The sequence below is a fragment of the Castor canadensis genome, chromosome 16 (genome assembly GCF_047511655.1).
Source record: "Castor canadensis chromosome 16, mCasCan1.hap1v2, whole genome shotgun sequence".
Lineage (NCBI taxonomy): Eukaryota > Metazoa > Chordata > Mammalia > Rodentia > Castoridae > Castor > Castor canadensis.
Genome location: NC_133401.1, coordinates 85,140,279 through 85,160,884, shown reverse-complemented (window position 1 = coordinate 85,160,884; position 20,606 = coordinate 85,140,279). Strand labels below are relative to the sequence as shown.

General features: G+C 48.6%; 1 protein-coding gene across 2 annotated transcripts in view; it reads left to right on the top strand.

Moving 5' to 3' along the window:
- The window catches only part of Lcp2 (lymphocyte cytosolic protein 2), a 44,634-nt gene that overhangs the window by 16,008 nt on the left and 8,020 nt on the right, over positions 1 to 20,606 (top strand). The window contains exons 4-19 of one of the 2 annotated variants that reach the window (XM_074057764.1): positions 60 to 125; positions 557 to 588; positions 1,604 to 1,641; positions 4,419 to 4,620; positions 6,506 to 6,603; positions 8,006 to 8,072; positions 8,155 to 8,256; positions 10,619 to 10,644; positions 10,741 to 10,760; positions 10,866 to 10,973; positions 12,381 to 12,411; positions 14,484 to 14,496; positions 15,128 to 15,257; positions 16,734 to 16,783; positions 17,132 to 17,226; positions 19,272 to 19,349. In XM_074057764.1, coding sequence (XP_073913865.1) covers positions 60 to 125; positions 557 to 588; positions 1,604 to 1,641; positions 4,419 to 4,620; positions 6,506 to 6,603; positions 8,006 to 8,072; positions 8,155 to 8,256; positions 10,619 to 10,644; positions 10,741 to 10,760; positions 10,866 to 10,973; positions 12,381 to 12,411; positions 14,484 to 14,496; positions 15,128 to 15,257; positions 16,734 to 16,783; positions 17,132 to 17,226; positions 19,272 to 19,349 — 1,156 coding nt within the window. The remainder of the gene's footprint in view (positions 1 to 59; positions 126 to 556; positions 589 to 1,603; positions 1,642 to 4,418; positions 4,621 to 6,505; positions 6,604 to 8,005; positions 8,073 to 8,154; positions 8,257 to 10,618; positions 10,645 to 10,740; positions 10,761 to 10,865; positions 10,974 to 12,380; positions 12,412 to 14,483; positions 14,497 to 15,127; positions 15,258 to 16,733; positions 16,784 to 17,131; positions 17,227 to 19,271; positions 19,350 to 20,606) is intronic. The other variant, XM_020164386.2, reaches the window with a different exon arrangement.

Sequence of the window (20,606 nt, the reverse complement as noted above, 5' to 3'; positions counted from 1 at the left end):
GCAGGGAGGTGGAGGCTGGAGGAGAGGGCTTGTCTCTTCACCGTCTGTCTGTCTTGTAGGATTCTCAGTAAGTTAAGTCAAGACATCAACAAGAATGAAGAGCGAAGAAGCATCTTCACACGCAAGTGAGTGGGCAGCTCAGGGCGCGGTGCTGCTGTAAGAAGCTCAGGAATTTTCAACCCCAACTTGAACCTTAAAAGGCAGCCTCAGACCACTGTTCACCTCGTGGTCCCCCAGCCCCAGGGGTCTTGAAGATGGCGTCCAAGTTGGGGAGCAGGTTCTCACCTCATTGCCCTGCGTCCCAGCCAGGGTACAGTTTATTAGAGAATGTCCCCTGCAACACTGGGCAGTCATGAGCCTCCGGCTGTGCCACCAATGTGACTTTGGTGATTCCCAGAGTTTGGGGTGACAGTGTGGCATGGTTGCCAAGCAACAGGATGCAATCCTGGGCAGGGAGACATACCCTCACTAGGGCACCTCTCCCACGGCCGGGCTGAGCAGAAGGGGGGGCTCCTGAAGTAATCCTGCCATTGATGCATGCTGTTTGCCTTTGCAGACCCCAAGTGCATCGGTTTCCTGAAGAGACAGGTAGGGGGTCTAGGGACGGTTGCTTTGGGAAGGGCTGGGTACCTTGATTCTTCTGGCTTCTGCTTTCTGCAGCTCCTTGCTCCATGCAGGTGACCCTCCTCATTTACCTGAGGGCCAATTCTTACTCAGAAAAGGGTTTTGGTCCCAACCAAATGGAGGAACAATCCCGCTCTGTGGAGATGATACACTAAAGAACTCTGGGAGCTCTGTGGGGGCAGTTAGAAAGGCCCAGACTTTGGCAAAGGCACCTGACTGGGCTGGTCCCCCTGCTCCCAGGACTTTAAAGCAGTGTTCACTGTTAAACTGCATGTGGTATTGAAATGCAGGTTCCCGGGCCCCACCCAGTCCTGGTGAGTCAGAAGCTGTAGGGATAGGACCCCAGGAATCTACACATTTGAAAACGCTCTGCGAACGACTGCTGCCCTCTGGCAGAATGCACTCAGCTAAAATCTCTAAGGCTGATTAGCTTCTACCTTAGGCCGTTTTCTGTAGCTGTAACAAAATGCCCAAGGCTGGGCACTCTGCAAAGGAAATCAGTTTTTAGCCCACAGTTCTAGAGGTCCATGTGTAGGGTGATGGCACCTGCCCAACTTCTGCTGAGCGCTTCATGACAGATGGCATCACCCGGCGGGGTACACATGAGAGTGGCAGAGGGGTACATGTAGCAGTGACCACGAGACTCCATCTCACAGCGCCTAATCCTGTCCCATGAGACCCACGTCACTGTGACACCTCATCCAGGCTCGAGAGACCTAACCCAGTCTCCAGAGAAAGACAATCCACTCATGAAGGTGGGAAACCATGACCTAATTATATGAGGTCTGAGCTCCCCTGGATACCATCTCATTGGGAGTCAAATTTCAACATGAGTTCCAGTGAGGCAAACCATATCCAAAGCCCCAGGTGTGAGGCAGGTAGGGTGGAGGCTTAGTGGGGCACCCAATGGGGGGGCTACTTTGACTTTCCTTCAAGTGTCACCTTCGTGGTGCCATTAATGGTGTATCTCCTTTCACAGAAAGCCACGAGGAGGACAACGGGGGCTGGTCGTCCTTTGTGAGTATGGCTGGGCTGCCCTTCCACCTTTCCAGGGTGGCTTTGTAGGAAGAACTCAGTGTGATGCCAGAAAGAGCAAAACCTCTACAAGATGCTAGTACACCCCACTGCAGTACTCAGGAAGTGTTGTGCAGAGGACCAGACAGTAACTATTAGGGCGTTAGAAGCCATAGGTTTCTGGCTCCCCTACCCAACTCTGCCACTAGCCACAGCCAGTGTGTCATGATTGGCCTGGCTGCCTGCCAGCCGAGCTTCATTTACAAAAGGAGAGTGTGGCTGGACTTGGCTTTGGGCTGAAGTGTGCAGACTAAACCATTGCCCACCAAGGCCACCATCCCCATCCTGGCTCCACACTGTCCCTCCTAGAAATCTAAAGTAACTGCTCTTGTGGACTCCAGTGCCCATAGGAGGCACAGAGCGAAAAGGACGTTAGAATGGATGATTCTCCTGGAAAAGCTTCCACTGCAGTTGGTTTTTACAGTTGAGGGGTCACAGGGACTCTGTCAGAGTCTGATGGACTGATAGACTCTGTGCCCCTCCTCCTACGTACAGTCACCACCCTTGAAGTTCAGGACATAGTGGACGATAGCCCCGACTGTTCATTTTACAGAGGAAGCGGCCGGGCCTTCTGGACAATGTGCTTCAGATGAGCTGTTTGTTAGAAGCAGACATGGGACCCAGGCGGCTGCCCTCTGTCACATGGCCTTTCTGCTCAAAAGCTGGTGCAGAGTCCCTCGTCCTGCTGAGATTCTGGCAAATCAATGCACTGCATTTGAAAAAAATTCCTTCTGTGAAGTTTGTGCTTCCTATAGAGAAACGAAGGAAAATACATTCATTTTGTTCGAAAGAGAAAAGAGGTCCATTTCCCCAAATGTGTGCATATTTTTGTACAGAAGCTGAATGTTTGCGCACTGTGCTCAGCCTGAGTCACCTTCAATCCTCTCTAGAAACCAAGGGTTTGCAATCACCGGTGGCTATAAAACTCTGTAGTTCCCTTATGTCTGCTCAGGGGACTTTGGGGATATGGACAGAGACGACGAACCCAGCCCTATGAGCACTGACAGTGTGGAAAGCACATATGGCAGACTATGTTGGCAATTAAAGCATGCACACACATGTTAGGGCCAAGTGGTTGGAAGAAAACCATTGTTCTAGAAGCAGAGAGGGAAAGGGTCACTTGAGAAAGGCTTGTGGGGCTGGTGCAAAGTCAGAGCAAGGGGGTTAGCTGAGAGAGAACATGGGCATCCTAAGGAGGAGGAACTAGAGAGAGGCCACCTGTCTGCTGCTGAGGCCAGTGTTCCAAAGTTCTTTCTACAAAGGTTTGGTCCACCCGCTCTTAAGTCACAATAATGATGGGGCATGGAAAGTCTTTTTCAGAGTTTAGGAAGGCATTCAGGCCTCAGTGTGCCTTTCTCGTTGTTCAGTTATTCCTCAAGTTGAAAATGAACACAGGCTCATTGTTGTGGCTCAAGCCTGTTACCCTAGCTACTCGGGAGGTGGAGATCACAAGGATCACAGTTCGAGGCCAGTCCCAGGCAAAAAGTTCATGAGACTCCATCTCAACCAAAGGTTGGGCATAGTGGCACCTGTCTGTCATCCCTAGCTATGTACAGAAGGCACAAATAGGAGGACTGAGATCCAGGCCTGCCTGGGCATAAAGTGAGACCCTATCTCAAAAATAACCAAAGCAAAAAGGGCTAGGCTGGCTCAAGTGGTACAGTGCCTGTGTAGCAAGTCTGAGGCCCTGGGTTCAACCCCAGAACCACCAAAAAGAAGAAAGAAAACCAATACAAGAAACTTTCTGTTGAGCAACCTAACACAGATGTCAGGATTTCTAGGACACCAATCCAGATCTTTCCTCAGAATTTGCAGCATGCCATTTCTTTCCCCGTTGCCTTGATTTCAGAGTCTCGGGCATGTTTATTTACGCACTTGACCTCGACATGACAGTGACGAACCACTCAGCACTTGGTGGCTGACGTCCACTTTCACGGACGATCACTCTGCTTGGGTCTCCTTTCCCCGAGACCCATGAAGAAGCAAAAGCAAAAGAGTGAAAAATGTTAATTCTGGAGTCTCCCAGAGAGCAGCTTCCTCTTCTATGTCTGTGTCATGAACACGAAGCTGTCACTCCTATGCACCCAACTCGGTGGGGAGAAGAGCACACGGAGGGCCATCCGCTCCACCACATCTGCTGTGTTTTGATTTTTGTGGTGCTGAGGTGGGACCCAGGGCTTTGCGTGTGCTTGGCCAGCACTGTCCCTCTGAGTGACACCCCAACCCTCACCTCTTAAGCTGCCTCAGTCACCACGCTTTGTTTATCTGGCTTCCTCAGTTAGCTTGGCCCCCAGGCTGCCACACATTATAACAAGAAAGCTGAGCACAGGCATGCTGGGAACTTAAGTGACAACTGACTAGTGTCCTCGCCAACACTCCAAGCGTTCAGCACCCCATGACGTCTCAGTGAAGAATGTATTCACTTAAGACGAAGTTCCCCCCTCCCCACTCAAGTATCCACCACATTTCCCCTCTCTCTCTCTCTCTCTCTCTCTCTCTCTCTTCAGTGTACACAAAGGTGTAGTCCAAGACCTTGCCTGGCGTCCCAAGTTCATGACTAGGTGGCCCTGTGACATTGCACTCCCCTGACTCAGTTATCAGCTGTCCTCAGCTGCCTGCCCCTCGGGAAGAGCGCCATTGTCAGGCTAGGCAGAGAAGGTGGGCACAGGCATGGGGAGTTCCGTGGCACCTCAGCAGCTGCCCCCCCACTGTGTTGGCAGGAAGATGACTACGAAAGCCCCAACGACGACCCTGATGGGGAGGACGATGGTGACTATGAGTCCCCCAATGAGGAGGAGGAGGCGGCAGCACCCATGGAAGATGATGCCGACTACGAGCCACCACCCTCCAATGATGAGGAGGCCCTGCAGAACTCCATCCTGCCTGCCAAGCCCTTCCCCAACACCAACTCCATGTACATCGGTAAGGCCTTTCACCCTCTTGCACTCCCCCACTGTGCGTGGGAGGCCAGCTCAGCCTTGTAACAGCCGTGTGGCTCTAGCTGTGGCTCGTGGGCTCCATTTCCTCGTCTGTGACATGGCTGATATTACAGGTTTACAAGGAGGGATCAGTTTCAGTTAAGACACTAAGCTGGATAGCTGCTGTCAGCACTGGCCGCCATGTGCCTTGATGGTCCTCATCTTTCACAGTTATGCTCAGTGTGTCAGAATGAACATAATGGTGCTGACTGGGCTTGATTACAACTTCGAAAGCCACGAGACAGTCATCAGGACTTCCCCTCCACCTGTTCCCACCCGTCCTTTTCCTCCTCATTCACTCAACTATACCTAGTGAGCTCCCACTGTGAGCCAGACCCCTTTCCAGCCTTTGTGTGGTGGGGCTGCCGGTCTGGCGGTGGTGTGACAGAATGTGCGCGAGCCGAGAGCTGATGACCAAGCCCAGCGAGGCTCACGTGGGATCCTGCGAGCTGCAGATGCAGAGTGCTTTGGAGCTCCTCTGCAAACAGCATCCCAGCTTCTCATTTCGGGTGTTTCAGCCTCGTCCTGTGGGATGAGGGACACAATGGTGAGCCTGCTTCACACTTAGGGAAATGGAACCCAAGTTCTTGAGCATCTTACCTTCACCGGTTATAAGGATACAGAGGGACCAAGACGCCCTGGCCTAGGGGAGTTGTTGCCCAGTGGTGAGACAGCGTAAACGCATCAGTAGCAGGGTCCAATTTAGCCGTGATGTGTGGTCAGGGACACAAGTACAGGAGGTGGGGTTGCTTCCTGCTCCTGTTTAAGCTGTGGCACTGAGCCGATATTGAAGAATAAATAAGATTGGCTAAGTGAGGGTGGATGTCAAAGACAAGGAACATTCAAAGCAGTAGCAATGGCTGTACAAAGGCCCTGAGGTCTGAAGGAGCATGGCACAGCAGGGGAACTGGAAGGTGGCCAATGTGGTATGAGATGAGACCAGGCTTGCTCTGGGCCCATTCCCTCTGGAAACACCACACCTCTCTGGGGCCGAGACTAGGCCAGAGAGGTGCCCAGGGCACAAAATGCAAGGATGCCCTGGCTCACTTGTCTCTTGGGCTTTTCCCCATCAGAAGTGTAAGAAACTGCCACCCTGTCAAGCTGGCGTAGGGACAGGCAGTCAGTCACATTTCTGTCCAAGGCAAGTCCATGCACTACTTGACTTGGTAACATGAGCTGGTGGCCAGCTCTTCGCTGCCGGGGAGGAGATGAGCAAAGGAGGAAGTGGGAGGGATGGCAGCGTTTGGGAGGGGAGGAGACAGAAGAGGAGCCCCATGGGTGGTGACAGTCATCATAGCCCCAACAGGCAACTGTGTGCTATGTGAGTGCATGTATGTATGTGAGCATGCTCGTGTGTTTCTGCGTGTGCACACGTGTACCCGTGTTTCTCTGGGCGCATGTGTGCATATGTACACTAGCATGCACACGTGTTTCTGCACATGGGTCTGTGTGCATGCATTAAACATTTGTGTGCGCATGCAGAAGCAGTGTACACTTAATTCTTCAAAAGATTGTCTGAAAACACTCCCTGTACTGAGCTAATGCCAAGGTGGCCTGCTTTGATGGGTGGCACCTCTGATAATATTCCTGTGACATGAGATGGGAGCTGTTCCTCTGCACACACGGAGTCGAAGGAACTGGGTCAGGCTGAGGGTGGCAGGGGCTAATGGCTGTTAGCTGCCAGGCTGGGGCTCATCGGGTAGAGAGTGGGGGCCTCATTTCCCAAGCAGCAGCACAGAGTCCAGAATAGCATCTGTCCTCAGAGCCCGAGCTTGAGCGTCTCTCATCTTGGTCACCTTTCTCCTTTCATTTTAATTCTTGTTTTGCAGACCGGCCCCCCACTGGGAAAGTCCCCCAGCAGCCTCCAGTGCCCCCTCAGAGACCCATGTCTGCCCTTCCTCCCCTGCCCACTGGCCGGAATCACTTGGTAGGTACCCCCTTCTCCATCGCACTTCCTTTCACTCCAGCCATCTCTTCTACCACACAGAAAAGAAAGTTCTAAACATTCTACCCAATTCTAATTTTGCAGGAAAAGAGGATCACAGGCACACAGCCCCCAGGTTCAGGTCACCAGTGGTTTCTATTTACATCACAATGCATATTGGTGTTTTCTTTGTGTCATAATACCCTATTTGTATAATAAAAAAGCCCCCTACCAATATTCACTGAGCTACTTAAAATAGGTGAAAACTGTAAAATAGACTCTTAAAAAAAAATTAAAGTCAGTTCCTCTTGGTGATGTGTGGATCCCCAGACTTGCCCTCTCTTGCGGAGAGAATTGCGCCACCTGCTGGCCAGACTGAAATTCGCGGACCCATGCCTTCAGACCACAAAATTAACCAACTGGGGGAGAAAGTCAAGGCAGCAACCCCCTTGCCCTTTAAGGGGACAATGGCTCCACTAATCTAATAAATCCTGAGAGTTACCACGAGAAGCTCAGAGTAAGGGATCCGCAGCTGGGAACACGGTGGCTTCACCAGTAACCAGAGCACTTTAATAACCATGGCAGTGCCAAGGTGTCAGGTAGAAAAGGAAGGAGAGGTGGAGATCTGGTCTACATCCAATCCCACAGTCTGCCTCCCCGCTGAGGGTAGATCCCCCACACTTGTGAGACTCATTGCAAAGGGGGTTAGAGGAGCTGAATGTGTCCGCAAAGGCATGTTGCTTTTGGATCCTGCAAACCTTCACCTCCATAACAGGTGAAGGTACTGACCGGGTAGCCATGGGTGCCAAGCTCTGTTCTAGGTACCAGAAGAGCATGAGCAAGACCAAGTCCCTGCTTTCATGAAGTTTGGATTGGGGATGGGGAAGACAGCTACGAAACAAGTAAACAGACATAGAAGTGATCTGAGTAGTCAGTTATGTCTGGTCAGGGAGAGAGAGGACGAGGTGGGTGGAGAGGGAACTGAGCTGGCACAGAACGGGCCAGTCATGGGAAGAGCTGAGGAGAACACTGCAGGCAAAGGAAGCATGCAATGTCCCAGAGCACGTGAGCTGATATGTTACAAGGACTGCACCCCCGCTGTGGTGGGGCCAGCAACGTCAGGAGAGGAACATACAGAGGGGGTGGAGGGGTAGGCAGGGTGGGTGTTTTGGGTTTGTTCCTGATGTGATCAGAGCCCCGAGAGGGCTTAGCAGGGACTCCAGTCCTGCATACAGCCCCTTGCATGAGAGGAGGTTCAGATAGGAGGCCACCTGCCCCAATGGCTCAGCTGAGAAATGGAGATGGAGGAAAGGGAACAGATCCCAACAGATATGGGGAGAGAAAGCCACCAGGTCTTGTTAAGACATTGGAAATACTAACATTTGGATCTCTCTTTTTTATGCAGCCACACCCCGCACCCCAGCCCAATCAGGAAGAACCCAGCAGAAGTCGAAACCACAAGACAGCTAAACGTAAGCACAGGGCTCTCTCTCCTGCCACCAGACCTCCCTCCCTGTCCCCAGCCAGCCACATTCTTCCTTTAACTGACCTTAGCCTTTTCCCCTCCAGTGCCAGCGCCTTCAATAGACAGAAGCACCAAACCTGCCCTAGACCGCTCACTAGCTCCGCTTGACAGAGAGCCCTTCCCAGCAGTCGGTATGACTCAGGCTTGATGCCTAAGGATAACGATGACACAGAGTGTGCCTGCTGTATGCTTTTCATGTGCACTGTGTCACTAAAATGCTGCCATAATGCTATGAAGTGCGTGTGTTGGGGGGGGGGGAGGGCAAGAGTCATCCTCATTTTACAGAGGAGGAACCTGAGGCAGGAAGAAGTAACTTCCAAGATCACTCAGCTAGGAGTGATGGAGTAGACCCGAGTGCAGGCCTGCTTCTCATGGGTGCACTCTGTGTTCACAGGCACATTCTTCAGCCACCACACAGCAGGGAGAGGTGCAGTGCAGAGGGGGGACACAGGCTAAGAGACAAGAGGTCACGCAGAGCTGTTGTCTGCTACTCAGTTCACTGACAAACTGGGGTGTCACTATCTCAGGGCAGTCCCCTTATTTGTAGGGTGGTGTTCTGTAAGGAGGAGCTACTTTAGAAAACTCTAAGATGCTATCCAAGCTTCCAGGTTGTTTTTTGTTGGATGCGCAGTTGATTAAACATTGAACGTGGTACAGTTCACGCAGAATAGCTCATGATTCCAGTTCCCTCCACAAGGAGCTATTTTGAGCTCAATTCTATAACTTAGCTACCACTTATCGAGCACCTGTTGGGGCAGATAATTAACCTGCGTTTTCTCTAGTCTATTTGCTGGCCTGGCAAAAAGGTGTGCATCATCAGCCCTGCTTCTTAGCTGATGAAAGCCACGGTCAGAGAAGCTGAGTGATTCAGCAAGTTTGCACCAGTAGGTGTTAAAATTCAAACCCATGTCTTTCTGACTTTGAAGTGGGCGCTCTTTTCCACACTTCTGCTGCAGTGGAGGATCTCAGGTTTTATCCTGCTGTAGACCAGGTGGGTCTGGGAAGGAGCCCTGAGACTAAGCAGATATGGATTCTGGAGTCTCAGCCCCGTGCCAGCTCTTCCTTAGCCATACTCAGGTCACCCTTTGCCGACCTCCGCATCCTCCTGTTGGCAAAATGACTTTCAGTTCTTGCATCTAGCTCTGCAGCTTGTGCCGTCTCCCTGAATTGCATCCTAGCTTTGCTAACTCATGTAAGCTCTGTGGTCTGTGAGCTGAGCGCAAACCAGTGGTCTGCAGAGAGTAGTAGGAATTTCACGAAATGAAGACGAACTCGACACCAGGTCAACTCTGCTCACAACCACAGGCCAGATCGTGCAGTGGGAGCATCGCAATCACCTCCTGACACCGTTATTCTTTCAAAATGGTATTTTCTGTTTTGAAAAACTTTTAGAAGGCCTTCTTTCCTGACCATTCCTGTTTGACCTTTGAGGGACTTCCTAGTCTATGGTGTCTTGGAAGAACCTCCTTTGACGATGCTTGGACTAGTTGATTAGCACACATTTACAGTACAAGGGGGTTTTACAGTGATAACTTTATAGTAACACAAGACTCCTAACTCACGCCCACAGCATAGAGGTAAATCCAGGCCGAAGGACAGAATCTGAGCTGTCTATGTTCCTGCAAAGTAGGAGGGAGGGAAAAGAATGGAAGCTAACTCACCTTTGCCATCCCACCCCTCTGTCCCTGACCTTGTATACAACTGTCATGCTTATATCAAGACTAGGCACATTTCACCAGGTATCCTACAGATGAGGAAGCCATTCAAAATGCTAAATTGAACTTGAACCTTGTTCAAAGTCATTCTAGGTTTGCTTCTAGACCTGGAGGAATCTAGCTAGTTATATTTTTTATCTCATCGGAGACAGAGGGCATGCCCACACCACGGGATTTCAGATAGAACAGAAGTTAGATTGCTTTGAACAACTTGGCAGTGCAGATTCTCAGGTACACCTGGCATGTCTGCATGCCAGCTGTTTTCAGAGAAAAGCAAAACAAGCCAACAAACAAAAGCCACCACCAACACCACCAAAAAATAGTGTGCAATTCACCTGGAGAATCTTCTGAAACCCTCTTCTCCAAGTTCAAAGATTTTTTCAGGAACCAAGTGGGGTTCTTTACATCATGCCAAGTGTAGATGAGATTGGGGGAAAGTCACTCCCCATTGGCACAAGGTCCTGTTTCAGACATGGAAGTAGTTTATACAAAGATCACTTTGGTCAATGGAAGAGGCATGAAACCTCCCAATCGCCAGTAATGCTAAATGTTGATGCAGAGAACCTCCAACACTGTGCTGTCTCGCGTGCACAAAGCTATGTGACTTTGGGCGAGCCATTAATCACGTCAGGTGTTCTGCACAGGACCCTTGCAAACCCAAAGCTTCTGCTTCAACCCAGTTACTTCCGAAGGATGCAGACTCAGGGTCTCGTCAAACTGTTGTTAAACATCATGATTGTCACACTCTGAATTTAAGGCCCCACTCTGTCATTTGCAGGAAAGAAACCAGTGTTTGCCGACAAGGTAAGTTACTTTTCTAGTTTGTTTTTGGGGTTTTTACCTCTTGCCCTTTTTTGGGTAGTGATTGTAAACTGATACATCTTCCCTACTGTCTTACAGCCCTTGCCCCCTGTGGGAAGGTAAGAGCCAGGGTTGCATCTGGGGGAGGCCATAGATATTTGCTGTAGGACTTGGCCCTCTGTGGTCCTGTCTGGTTCTCATGTGTCCTATCTCTAAACCTGCAGGAATCTCGGGGAGCATTTACCCAAGACACAAAAGCCTCCTTTTCCACCAGCTGCAGAGAGACCAGAACGAAGTAGCCCCCTGGCAGGGAAGAAGCCATTGGTGCCAAAGTAACTCTCTTGTGTTGCTTGGGTTTGGAATTTGTCCTTCCTACCTGGTGGATGATGCTGGCGGCCTGCCTTTGGGAAACTCTACCTAGGGGAACTGAGAAACGGGGGTGCTTCTGGCAGGAGTGGGCTCCTTTTGTGGCTGTGGCTTAAGGACTATTCAGGCTTTACTGAAAGCAGTGCAGTGCCAGGGTTTCAGCGAAGAGATGGGAACTGAGCTGAGACATGAGAATATTCATGCTTCCAGATTAGATGTAAAATTCCAGGGTCTCTGGAAAGTGGGACCCAGCTGTGGGTGGAAACCCTGTCTTTCACCAGTCACGTTCTTATTGGAGTTTCCCTGCAGTGTCAGAGTGAAGCCCCCCCAGTGCAATGAGTCTGTACTGACCCACTTGCTTTTTCAATACAGGTAGAGGAGAGGAAACAGTTGGAAGAGGTTTTAGGTCAACATAGTGTCATTCTCACTGCTCGCCCACTTTATAACTGCATGCTCCTGAGATCTGCTCTAAGAATTCTAACTTTGCTGTGAGGTCACGTGGGGGCCTGTTTTCCAGATGGCACAAATGTACCTGGGGTCCAGGCAAGCCCTGCTACTCAGGAAAGTGACCATGGCCTCTGCTTGTCTGATCTGGGCCATCAGGACGCACAGTGATGGCCCTTGCTTGGCTGTTAAAGGAATAAATCAAGATTAGGGCTAGTGTGTGTGTCAAGAAAACACTCAGTCATCGAGTTTAATAATGGTTTTTTAAAAGTCAGATGAATGCAAAAACAATCACAATGACCAAAATATCAACATTTTCAATAAACACAGGAGAGTTGATGACTTAAAATATCTGCACCCAGGAGGTGTTCAGCAAACCGTCCTCCTCTATCCTCTCCCCCAAACATGGGGCAGGCCTCCACAGCACTCAAACAGCTGTCACCAAATCTGCTTGGCTGGCTTATTCATCTCAGCCAACTGCACCAAGCCCCACTTTAGAAAAGCCCTCAAAAAGCGACATTTTCCAACTGTCTTCTCACTGGGAGAGCCCTACGATAGCTGGTTTAAAACATCAGCCAAAAAGTTAGCGAAAATCTTTTCACTAGCTTGGGGAAACATCTGCTGAGTGAAATTTAATAGCTACTGAAGAGTTGAATGCTGACTAAACACACATACATTTATATGTGGTTATCTGCCACAGTAGCTACACAGAACGAAGGTTTGCTTGCTCAGCTTATAGTGACAGTCTGCAGTGACCCCGTCTCCATCCCCTCCCTCTCTGTCTTTCTGCTGGGATTTGCAGCTTCCCCTCCTACCACAGTTCAGTGGGTTTGATTTCTCCTTATGCAATTCAGTGACTTTATATTCTGAGGATGGCTCTTTGAGGCTCCTGATAATCACTTCTTTTTCTTTGTCCTAACCCATTTCAGGCATGGATGGGGGCCAGACAGAAGAGAGAATGTAAGTACAAAAAGTCATTTTGTCAGTGCTTGCCACAGGGACAAGCAGTGTAGGTTCAGTGGAGATCGAGTTGCACCTTCCTTGGCCTTCCCCGAGGTGCAGCACCTGGGGCAGGACCTACCTGTAGCAGACTCTTCTGTGGTGCTGGGAATTGAACCCAGGATCTTGTGTTAGACAAGGGCTCTACCACTTGAGCCAAGCCCCCAGACCATTGTAGGTCTTCAATACTGCTGCCTCCATCTTTGGGGTTCAGGTGTTCCCCTGGAGCCCACCATGTTGTATTGTCTAGATCCTGTCCCCGACAGCCCCCAGGGTGGCCGTGTTAAATCACATCCCCAACTCCAGAAGGTAGTTAGCGATGGGAAAGAAGGGGCAGAGGTGAAGGACAGGGTAGGAGGGGGAGGCCTGGGAGACTGGGGCTCACACAAATGTTTCTGAGGCCCCTCTCATTTTGAATCCCTCTGCCTGAGAGAGTAGAAATACCATTATCAAATGCTACTTTAGGGTGGTCAGATGTTTGCTGGGACTTCCCAGTTTTAGCACTGAAAGTTCTACATCCCAGACAGACAGGACAGTTGAGTCCTTCATTCCTGGCTTTCTTTATGCTTCCCATCTAATAACCCTGTGAGGAACGAGCTGGACTCTATGTTGTCCAGGTAGTAAGTAGCCTGGCTCTGAACCCAGGTCTGTTGGAGTTCCTGCAGGCTCTCGGACACCTGTCCCTGATCAAACGTTCAGCCAGCAATGGTTTCTGTTTCTGTATGTCTGTGCTAGATGCTGTGTTTGCTCAGTGAAGTGCTAAGATTTTATAGAGACAGGAGGCTCCATGTCACACAGGCTAAATGGCTTACAATTCTGGAATGACCTGTGGAGGCTAAGGGGAAAAAAGTAAGCCACATGGGTCAAGGTGCCAGTCGTGACTTCTTAGGGGACATGAGATTTGTCATGGTCACTGAATGATGGGGAGGACCCAGAACAGTCATTCGAAAAGAAAGACCAGGGACATTCTAGCTCAGGAATGCCCTAAGCAGGGGGTGACAATGCCCATGGGACCTGCAGGGAAGCAAGGGATGCAGGTTGGCTGCAGAGACAGGACAAAGTGGAGGTGGAAGGGAGGGAGAGGGCAGTGTCAGGTTCGTGAGGCCCCCAGCCTCTTCAGGGGTTGACTATCATGGTGATAATCTAGGGGACACATTCTTGAGCCAGAGGGGGTAAGGTAGCAATAATGCCACCATAGGGAGCACTTTGCTTGGGCTTCCAGTTGGATGGGCGATTCTGACTGTGGTGGTAGAACTGATGATAGAAAGCTTATTAAACAGCACTTAGCCTATGCGAGGCACAGGCAGGAGCTAATTTAATCCTCACAACACTCTGAAGTGTTATTTCATCACCACTGGGCAGGCCTAATAAGTTCACATTGGTCTTCTGGTCTACCAGCCAACAGCAAAAAAAATCACTGTATCTTTCCGAGCCTTAAGTCTTATCTGAGGAGATAATAAGTAGCCCTTCCCTTGTCTAATTTACAAGGTGGCCTGAGGATAGAAATGGTGAAGGAACTCAATGCACCTTGCAAAGCTGCCCTATAAAAAAAAATAAGAGCTAATAGGAAAGTGGGCACTGTGAAGGCAGCCTGAAAGGGGGCCAGGCTTTGTGTCAGGTAGATTTGGGGTTGAATACATTTCTGAAAACCTTGGCAAGCCAGGGACCCTTCCTGAGCATCTGGTTTCCATTTGTAATAGGGTGGTTAATTTCTTAAAGGGTTGCTAGGAAAATGAATGAGATATTGTGGACGAATCTTTTGGGCAGATCACTGGTACTGTAAATATTGTTCTATCTTTGAGCCCTGTTTGGAACCTCAAACCCTATTTCAAGCTAAGTATATGAAAGTCTCGGCCTGGAGGGTCCTCAGATAGTTGTTTATATTAGAAAAATCATAAACCACTTAGCAAGTGCTAAGATGCTTCCTAATATATAACTGCTCACAGAAGAGCTGGACACATTTATAGGAGAAAGGGACTGAACTTTAGGAACTATTTTGATGATTAATATCTTTTTTTTCTTCCTCTTACCAGGATGAAGATGATGGTATGTTTAGAAAAGCTTTCTTACAGCTTGTGTTTCATTCTCATTTTTCTGCTCAAGAATTTAAGTTAGGAAACCCTCAGGACCAGTTATAACTGTCCATATACGCAGACCAGACATATACCACTTGGTATACTGCATAGCTATAGTAAAATAGATTTGGTTGGGTTACCAAAAACAGCTGTTAGGTTCATGTTAACAGTGCAGATTACCTAGGTGAACAGCAAAATTAGGACAGAATGTATGGTTTGATGGGATATTTTCTAATATTCACACCTCTTACCTGTGTAGATAAGACTTAGTAGCTGCTGATGAAGGAGATAGTGTAAGATTTTGGTTTTCATTGAATGAATCAGAACTTCTGAATCATTTCTGAAATTTGGGTTTCCAGGTGACAGTTTTCTACTAAATTAGCATTTCAAAAATAACAAAATTGGTGGGTACTATATCAAGCAATACATCACAGGAACATTTTTAATGCATTCTAAGATTGCACATCATCTAGAAAAACTTGGGGGCTGGGCTCTCTCTTCCACTTTTGGATTCATCAGTGTTTTTAACTTGGGGAGCAGCTTGAGAGTAGTCCTAGTGACACTTGGATCCTGTCTCCTTAAATTTTTCTTCTACCCCACAGTCCATCAAAGGCCTTTGCCGCAGCCAGCCCTCGTTTCTATGAGTTCCCACACTTTCCCTTCGAGATCTGCCAAGCCAAACCCCAAGCACTCTCTCCCATCATCTCACAGCTCTGGAGCCTTCTCAGAAAGGTTGGTGACTACATCATTAAACTCTACCTTCACGTGACTCCTGGGTCCACCTGACATTGAGGTAATGCCAGGTGGCTTGAGGAGGAAGGAAATGAGCCAGCAAGCAGGCAACAGCATTGAGCACTTGGGTCTAAAGAAACAGAACAAAGGTGCTGGGCTTAGGAGTGGGGCAGAGTCACCTTCCCCCATGGTCAGTCCAGATGGGATGGACTGGCAAAAGATGGGGGCATGCTTTCACTTTGTGAGTTCAAACAAACCCAGTTAAGAGTTCCTCCTGCATCTTGGGTGGGGTGACAGAAAATGGGCTTTGCACCTAGCAGACGCAAAAAAGGCATTGCATTGTCTGTCTCAAAAACAGCATTTCCAGGGCTCATGAAAAGGCTGTCCAGAGACAGAGGCACGAGCAGAGATCATGAGAAAAACCCAGGTCACAACTCCCCAAACACGCCAAAGGGCTTCCTCATAGTGCCCCATGGCCTCCCACCCTTAGACACCTTCTAGGGAAGCGTCCAAAGAGAAGCCAAGTTACAAATGGCAGAGGGTTGAGGCACATGTCCAGCCCTGCTCAGTATCTAGAAAGGTTCTGATTTCTCCACCTTCCCTGGCTTCTTTCTTGAGGGTTTCTCATTCCTCCAGCTCTTTTCTCTTTTTACCGTGTCTATTTTCTTACAGGAAAAGTTCCCCCACAGGAGTTCCTGCGCAGAGCGGACTTTTAGTGATGGTTTAGACCAAGGGGTGGGAGTTACTGCTTACCATGGAGGGAAGACAGCATTTTAGGGCTCCCCCCACACCCACCCTGCCAATGTTGTCACTCTCCGATGCAGACATGTCTGACATACTTACTTTCCTTTGATTTTCTCGTAGGACTGGGGATTAAACCCATGGCCTTGCAACACAGTAGGCAAGCCCTCCACCACTTGAGCCGTGCCTCACAGCCCTATTGCTTGTATTTTTTTGAGGTTGAGTCTCAGTAACTTTACCCAGGGCTGGCTCCTGCCTCTGCCTCCCCACACCGGACCTCACTTTCTTTCCCATGTACCCTACCCTGTCCATGCAGGCCATCAGGCCTTGGGGACTCACTATTTACACCCCTCATGCCATGCCACGTATTTTCCTGCAAAGGAGAATCTGCTCTCCAGAGGACTTTCCCCTTTCTCCTAACTCCAAATCCTCCAACTGCAGCCGACTTTTTAGAGTAACTTTACAATGAAGTTTACAGAGCTTTACTTTTTTGTTTTTGGCATGGGAAGCTTGTTTTGGCATAGGCCATGTTGGGACACTGGTGAGACATGTCAAAGAAGTTCCTTCTCTTTACCCAGCTTGGCTCGGTGGTTTCAGGGAGGGGAGGCAGGAAATAATGGCAGAGCAAGGAGAGCTACAGTCTGCCTTCCTTCACTCAGCTCCCCAGTCTGGCCCCACAACCAATCCAAGCCAACCCAACCCAACCTAGAGTTCATTCTTCTTTTGTCTCCACAGTAACAGCAGTTTTCCACAGAGTGCCTCCTTGCCACCATACTTCTCTCAAGGTTTGTACCTGAGCTCCTGTGACCTACTCCAGCCAAGCAACATGTCTGTGTGACTGGATTTCCAATTGATCTCAAAGCCCTTTTAGTGAAGGTTTTGTTCTTTCCTTAAAGCCACCCGAGTTCCTCATTCAACATTTAATTCAGTGTCTGCTGTGTACTAAGAGATGTTGGGATGACAGGATTTGAAATACAACACACATACACCCCTTCCTCAGGAAGGGGAAGCAAGGCCCAATCCCCAAACTGCACACGCAGAGCTATGTCCCCACTGTTTCCATTGAGAGGGGCCTGTGTTCTGAAAGAAAAGCCTGACAGTACCTTAATTTTCAAATTGCTGTACTTTTAAAGGCCCTAGCAACAGACCACCTCTCAGACCCGAAGGCAGAAGCTTTCCCTTGCCAATTCCAAGCAAGCCTCAGTCACTGTCCCCCGGGAGAGAAGAGGTGAGAGCAAATATTTTCATTGTCGTGTTTCGCCTTTGGTTTTTCCCTAGCAAACTCCTTCATCTGCTATAAGTTTTGCTTGTTTAACTAAAGGAAAGGGGGCTGGGGGTGGAGCTCAGTGGTGGAGCCTTTGCCTAGCAGGAGCGAGGCCCTGGGTTGGATCCCCACACCAAGAACCAAAAACCACAAAAAAGTTAAAGGGGAAGAACGAGATGAAAAATAGCATGTTCTCTTTCTTGGTGTTCTTTTGGACTTGCCAGAGCGAGTGTGTATTTTGCATTAAACAATAAGAAGAAAATGCTATTTTCCCATCTGCTTCTTAGTTTATGACTTTCAAAAGGCCTTTTTTTGGGGGAGGTACTAGGCTTTAGGTTTTCATGCTTATACGGCAAGCACTCTACACCTCTTGATCCACACCTCCAGCCCCGATTATTTTGGAGATAGGATCTTGCTTCTTACCCAGGACAGCATAGGCTTTTTCCTGTTTTGTGGCTTCTGCTGCTGCCGGGATGACAGGTGTGCCACACACTCAGCTTTTTTTCTGTTGAGATGAGGTCTCACACACTTTTTTTTGCCCGAGCTGCCCTTGAGCCAAGATCCTCCTGATTTCAGTTTCCCTGGTAGCTGGGGCGGGGGTGATGTCCATGCCCCCACACTCAGCCATTGGTGGAGAGGAGGATCTTGAGAACTTTTCTCCTGCTCCTCCCCTCAAACCACTTCCCAAGTAGCTAGATTATAGGTCTGAGCCACTGGTGCCCAGCTGAAGTCTTTTCATTGCTCCACTGAAGGGGGCACCATTTCTCACACTCCCTCCCTTGCTGGAGTGAGGTTATTGCTCTTGCTTCTTGGTTATTACTGGACCTAACTGGGCTTAACTGGAGGCGACTGGAGATTTTACAAAAGACACAGGATAGACAGAAAGTCGGGGTCAGGTGTGTTGTACGCTTGGCCTGAGACGCACAAATCTCATTGCTTCTTGTTCTCTATCTTGATTCTTTAAGGCCTTATTCCTTGCAGTTCTTTAAAACCTTGCTTAAAACCTTTTTCCTTAAACTCGAGCTGTCCCGTGTTTGCTCTCAGCTTATCTTTAGCCTAATCGCTCTTAAAGTCTTTTGCCCCCAGGTTGCACTGTCCCCTCTCTCTTTAGCTCTCTCAAAGCCTCAGTGCTCAGACTTGCAATCACTGGTGCCTACAACCTGCATATGCCTAACTCCTAAGGTCTCCGTCCTTAGACTTGCAGTGTGCACGGCCCCATGTTCTCTTTGGCTTTTCTTTAGCTTTCCTAAGGCTGTGTATGAGGAGCTTTCTCAGCTTTGCTTTCTGAAGCCTATGTTAAAGCTCTCGGTGCAGACTTTCTACCAACCCCTCTTCAGCATTTTCCCCTCAACAATTCTTTTCCCTTCAGCAACTTTTCCCTTCCAAAAGCTTCCCACACCAAAAGGCCCAAAGTAAAGCCCCAAAAGGCAAAAGCAAAAAAGCAAAAGCCCCTCTTCCTCCTTTAGGGTCTTTTATAGCAGTAAACAGGGTGGAGGCACAGGGAGGAGTGTGACATTGCAACAGGAGAAACCTGTGTTCCTGCTTCTCTGAACACAGCTTAGGAGATGCAGCTGTTGTGCCTTTCCCTGTTCTGTGGCCTGTCTCGGCCACAGGTAAAAGCAGTTAACTGCATCTCGCCTTGCTGGTGTCCAGTTCTCATAGGCTGTAATCTGCTCCCCACACTCCACTACCGTGGATTTTTTGTTAAGTATGCCATGACTACATATGAAACTGAAGAAAGTATTATCTTGTATCCTTCCTGGGAGAGATTCCATTATGTAAGGAAGGCTTCCTCTCAGCTACCTTTGCAACCAGTGTTGTGATAAAATCAGGTCACAGAAAATGTCTTCTGGTTAATCCTCCTCCACCCCATTCACATTAAGAAAACGAGTGTTGGAAACCTTACGGGATTGAGGTGGTGATTTATGAAAATTATCACTCGGGGGCTTTCCTTTTCCCTTTCCCAAGTAACTGCAGGACTGATTCATTTAAAAAATTTGCATTTGCAGAACTCATTGGACAAAGAGTGGTATGTGTCTTATATTACCCGACCGGAGGCAGAAGCTGCTCTTAGAAAGATAAACCAGGTATAGCACTGTCATTATAAATATTGAGGATCATATTTGAGTATAAAATATATAATGTACAGCAATCTGTTCAAAATTAGGAGAGCATGGTAATAGAGAATGAGTAACACTTTGATTAAAGCACAATATATACTGGCCTGAAGTGCTGGTGAACCCCCTTGGATCATGAGCATACACTTAATTTAAAAAATGAGGGCATGAGGGAAAAATAAACCTTTTCCAGGGTGGGTACCTGTGGAAGGTGGTGGCACAAGGAAAGAGGGAATGAGGTGAATATGGTGGACGTGTTTTGTATCCATATATGAAAACAGAATGAAACCTGTTGACATTGTTCTAAGAAGGGGAAGAGGGAGAATGATGGAGGGGGTAAAGCCAACTAAGGTGTAGTTTATACACGTAGCTAAATATCAGTGTATCCCCTGTACAACTATTACATGCTAATAAACTCATAAAAATATGTCGATGGGAGAAGGGAACTGGCTGGTATGGAGCCTCAGTTATGGGCTGGGAATCCACTAGCAGTTCCTACTGTGGTTCCTCAGAGACCCATCAGTGCCACCTTCCCACCTGCTGGCATCCTTAGCAATGATTCCTCATGCTGGACTCATTTGGCTGGCAAAATATATCTCAATGAAGGCAATCATTTAGCTGACAGAATCTTGGAGATTTTACAAAAGGAAATGTCTGTCTGGACAAGTGATACATGTAGTGTCAGAAGGAGTTTTGGCTCCCCAAACTTGCATCTTACTGTTCCCTCTTCCTCTTAGCCACAGTTGCCACCCGCATTTATGGGGAAGGACCTGTTTTGGGAGCAACAATTTTTTGCCCTTTCTCCTAGAAATTTCTACCCAGTTCTTTAATATTACAGTCTTAAATGGATTCCCCATGGCCTACTGCTGATCCTAAACCTTAAATTTCCTTACCAAAACTGGAAAAGTAGAGCTCTTTCCTCTTTCACATCTGAAGTCCACAGCACTAGTTTTTAAGCTTAGCCATACATTTAAATCAGATGGGGAGGTTTATTTTTTTAAATCCTGGTGCCTGGGTCTCACCTGAAGAGATTCTATTTTAGTTAGTGGGAAGGCTCTGTAGCCTGAGGGAGTTGTCATGATTCCCCAGGTGATTCTGATCCTAGGCCAAGGCTGTGAATCGCCAGTCCAGAGGTATATTTTATTCAACACAGATATTCTGACTGGTTCAATTAACTCGGAATAAAAGGAACAAAGGAAGTCCATTATCGCAGATGGATAGCTATTT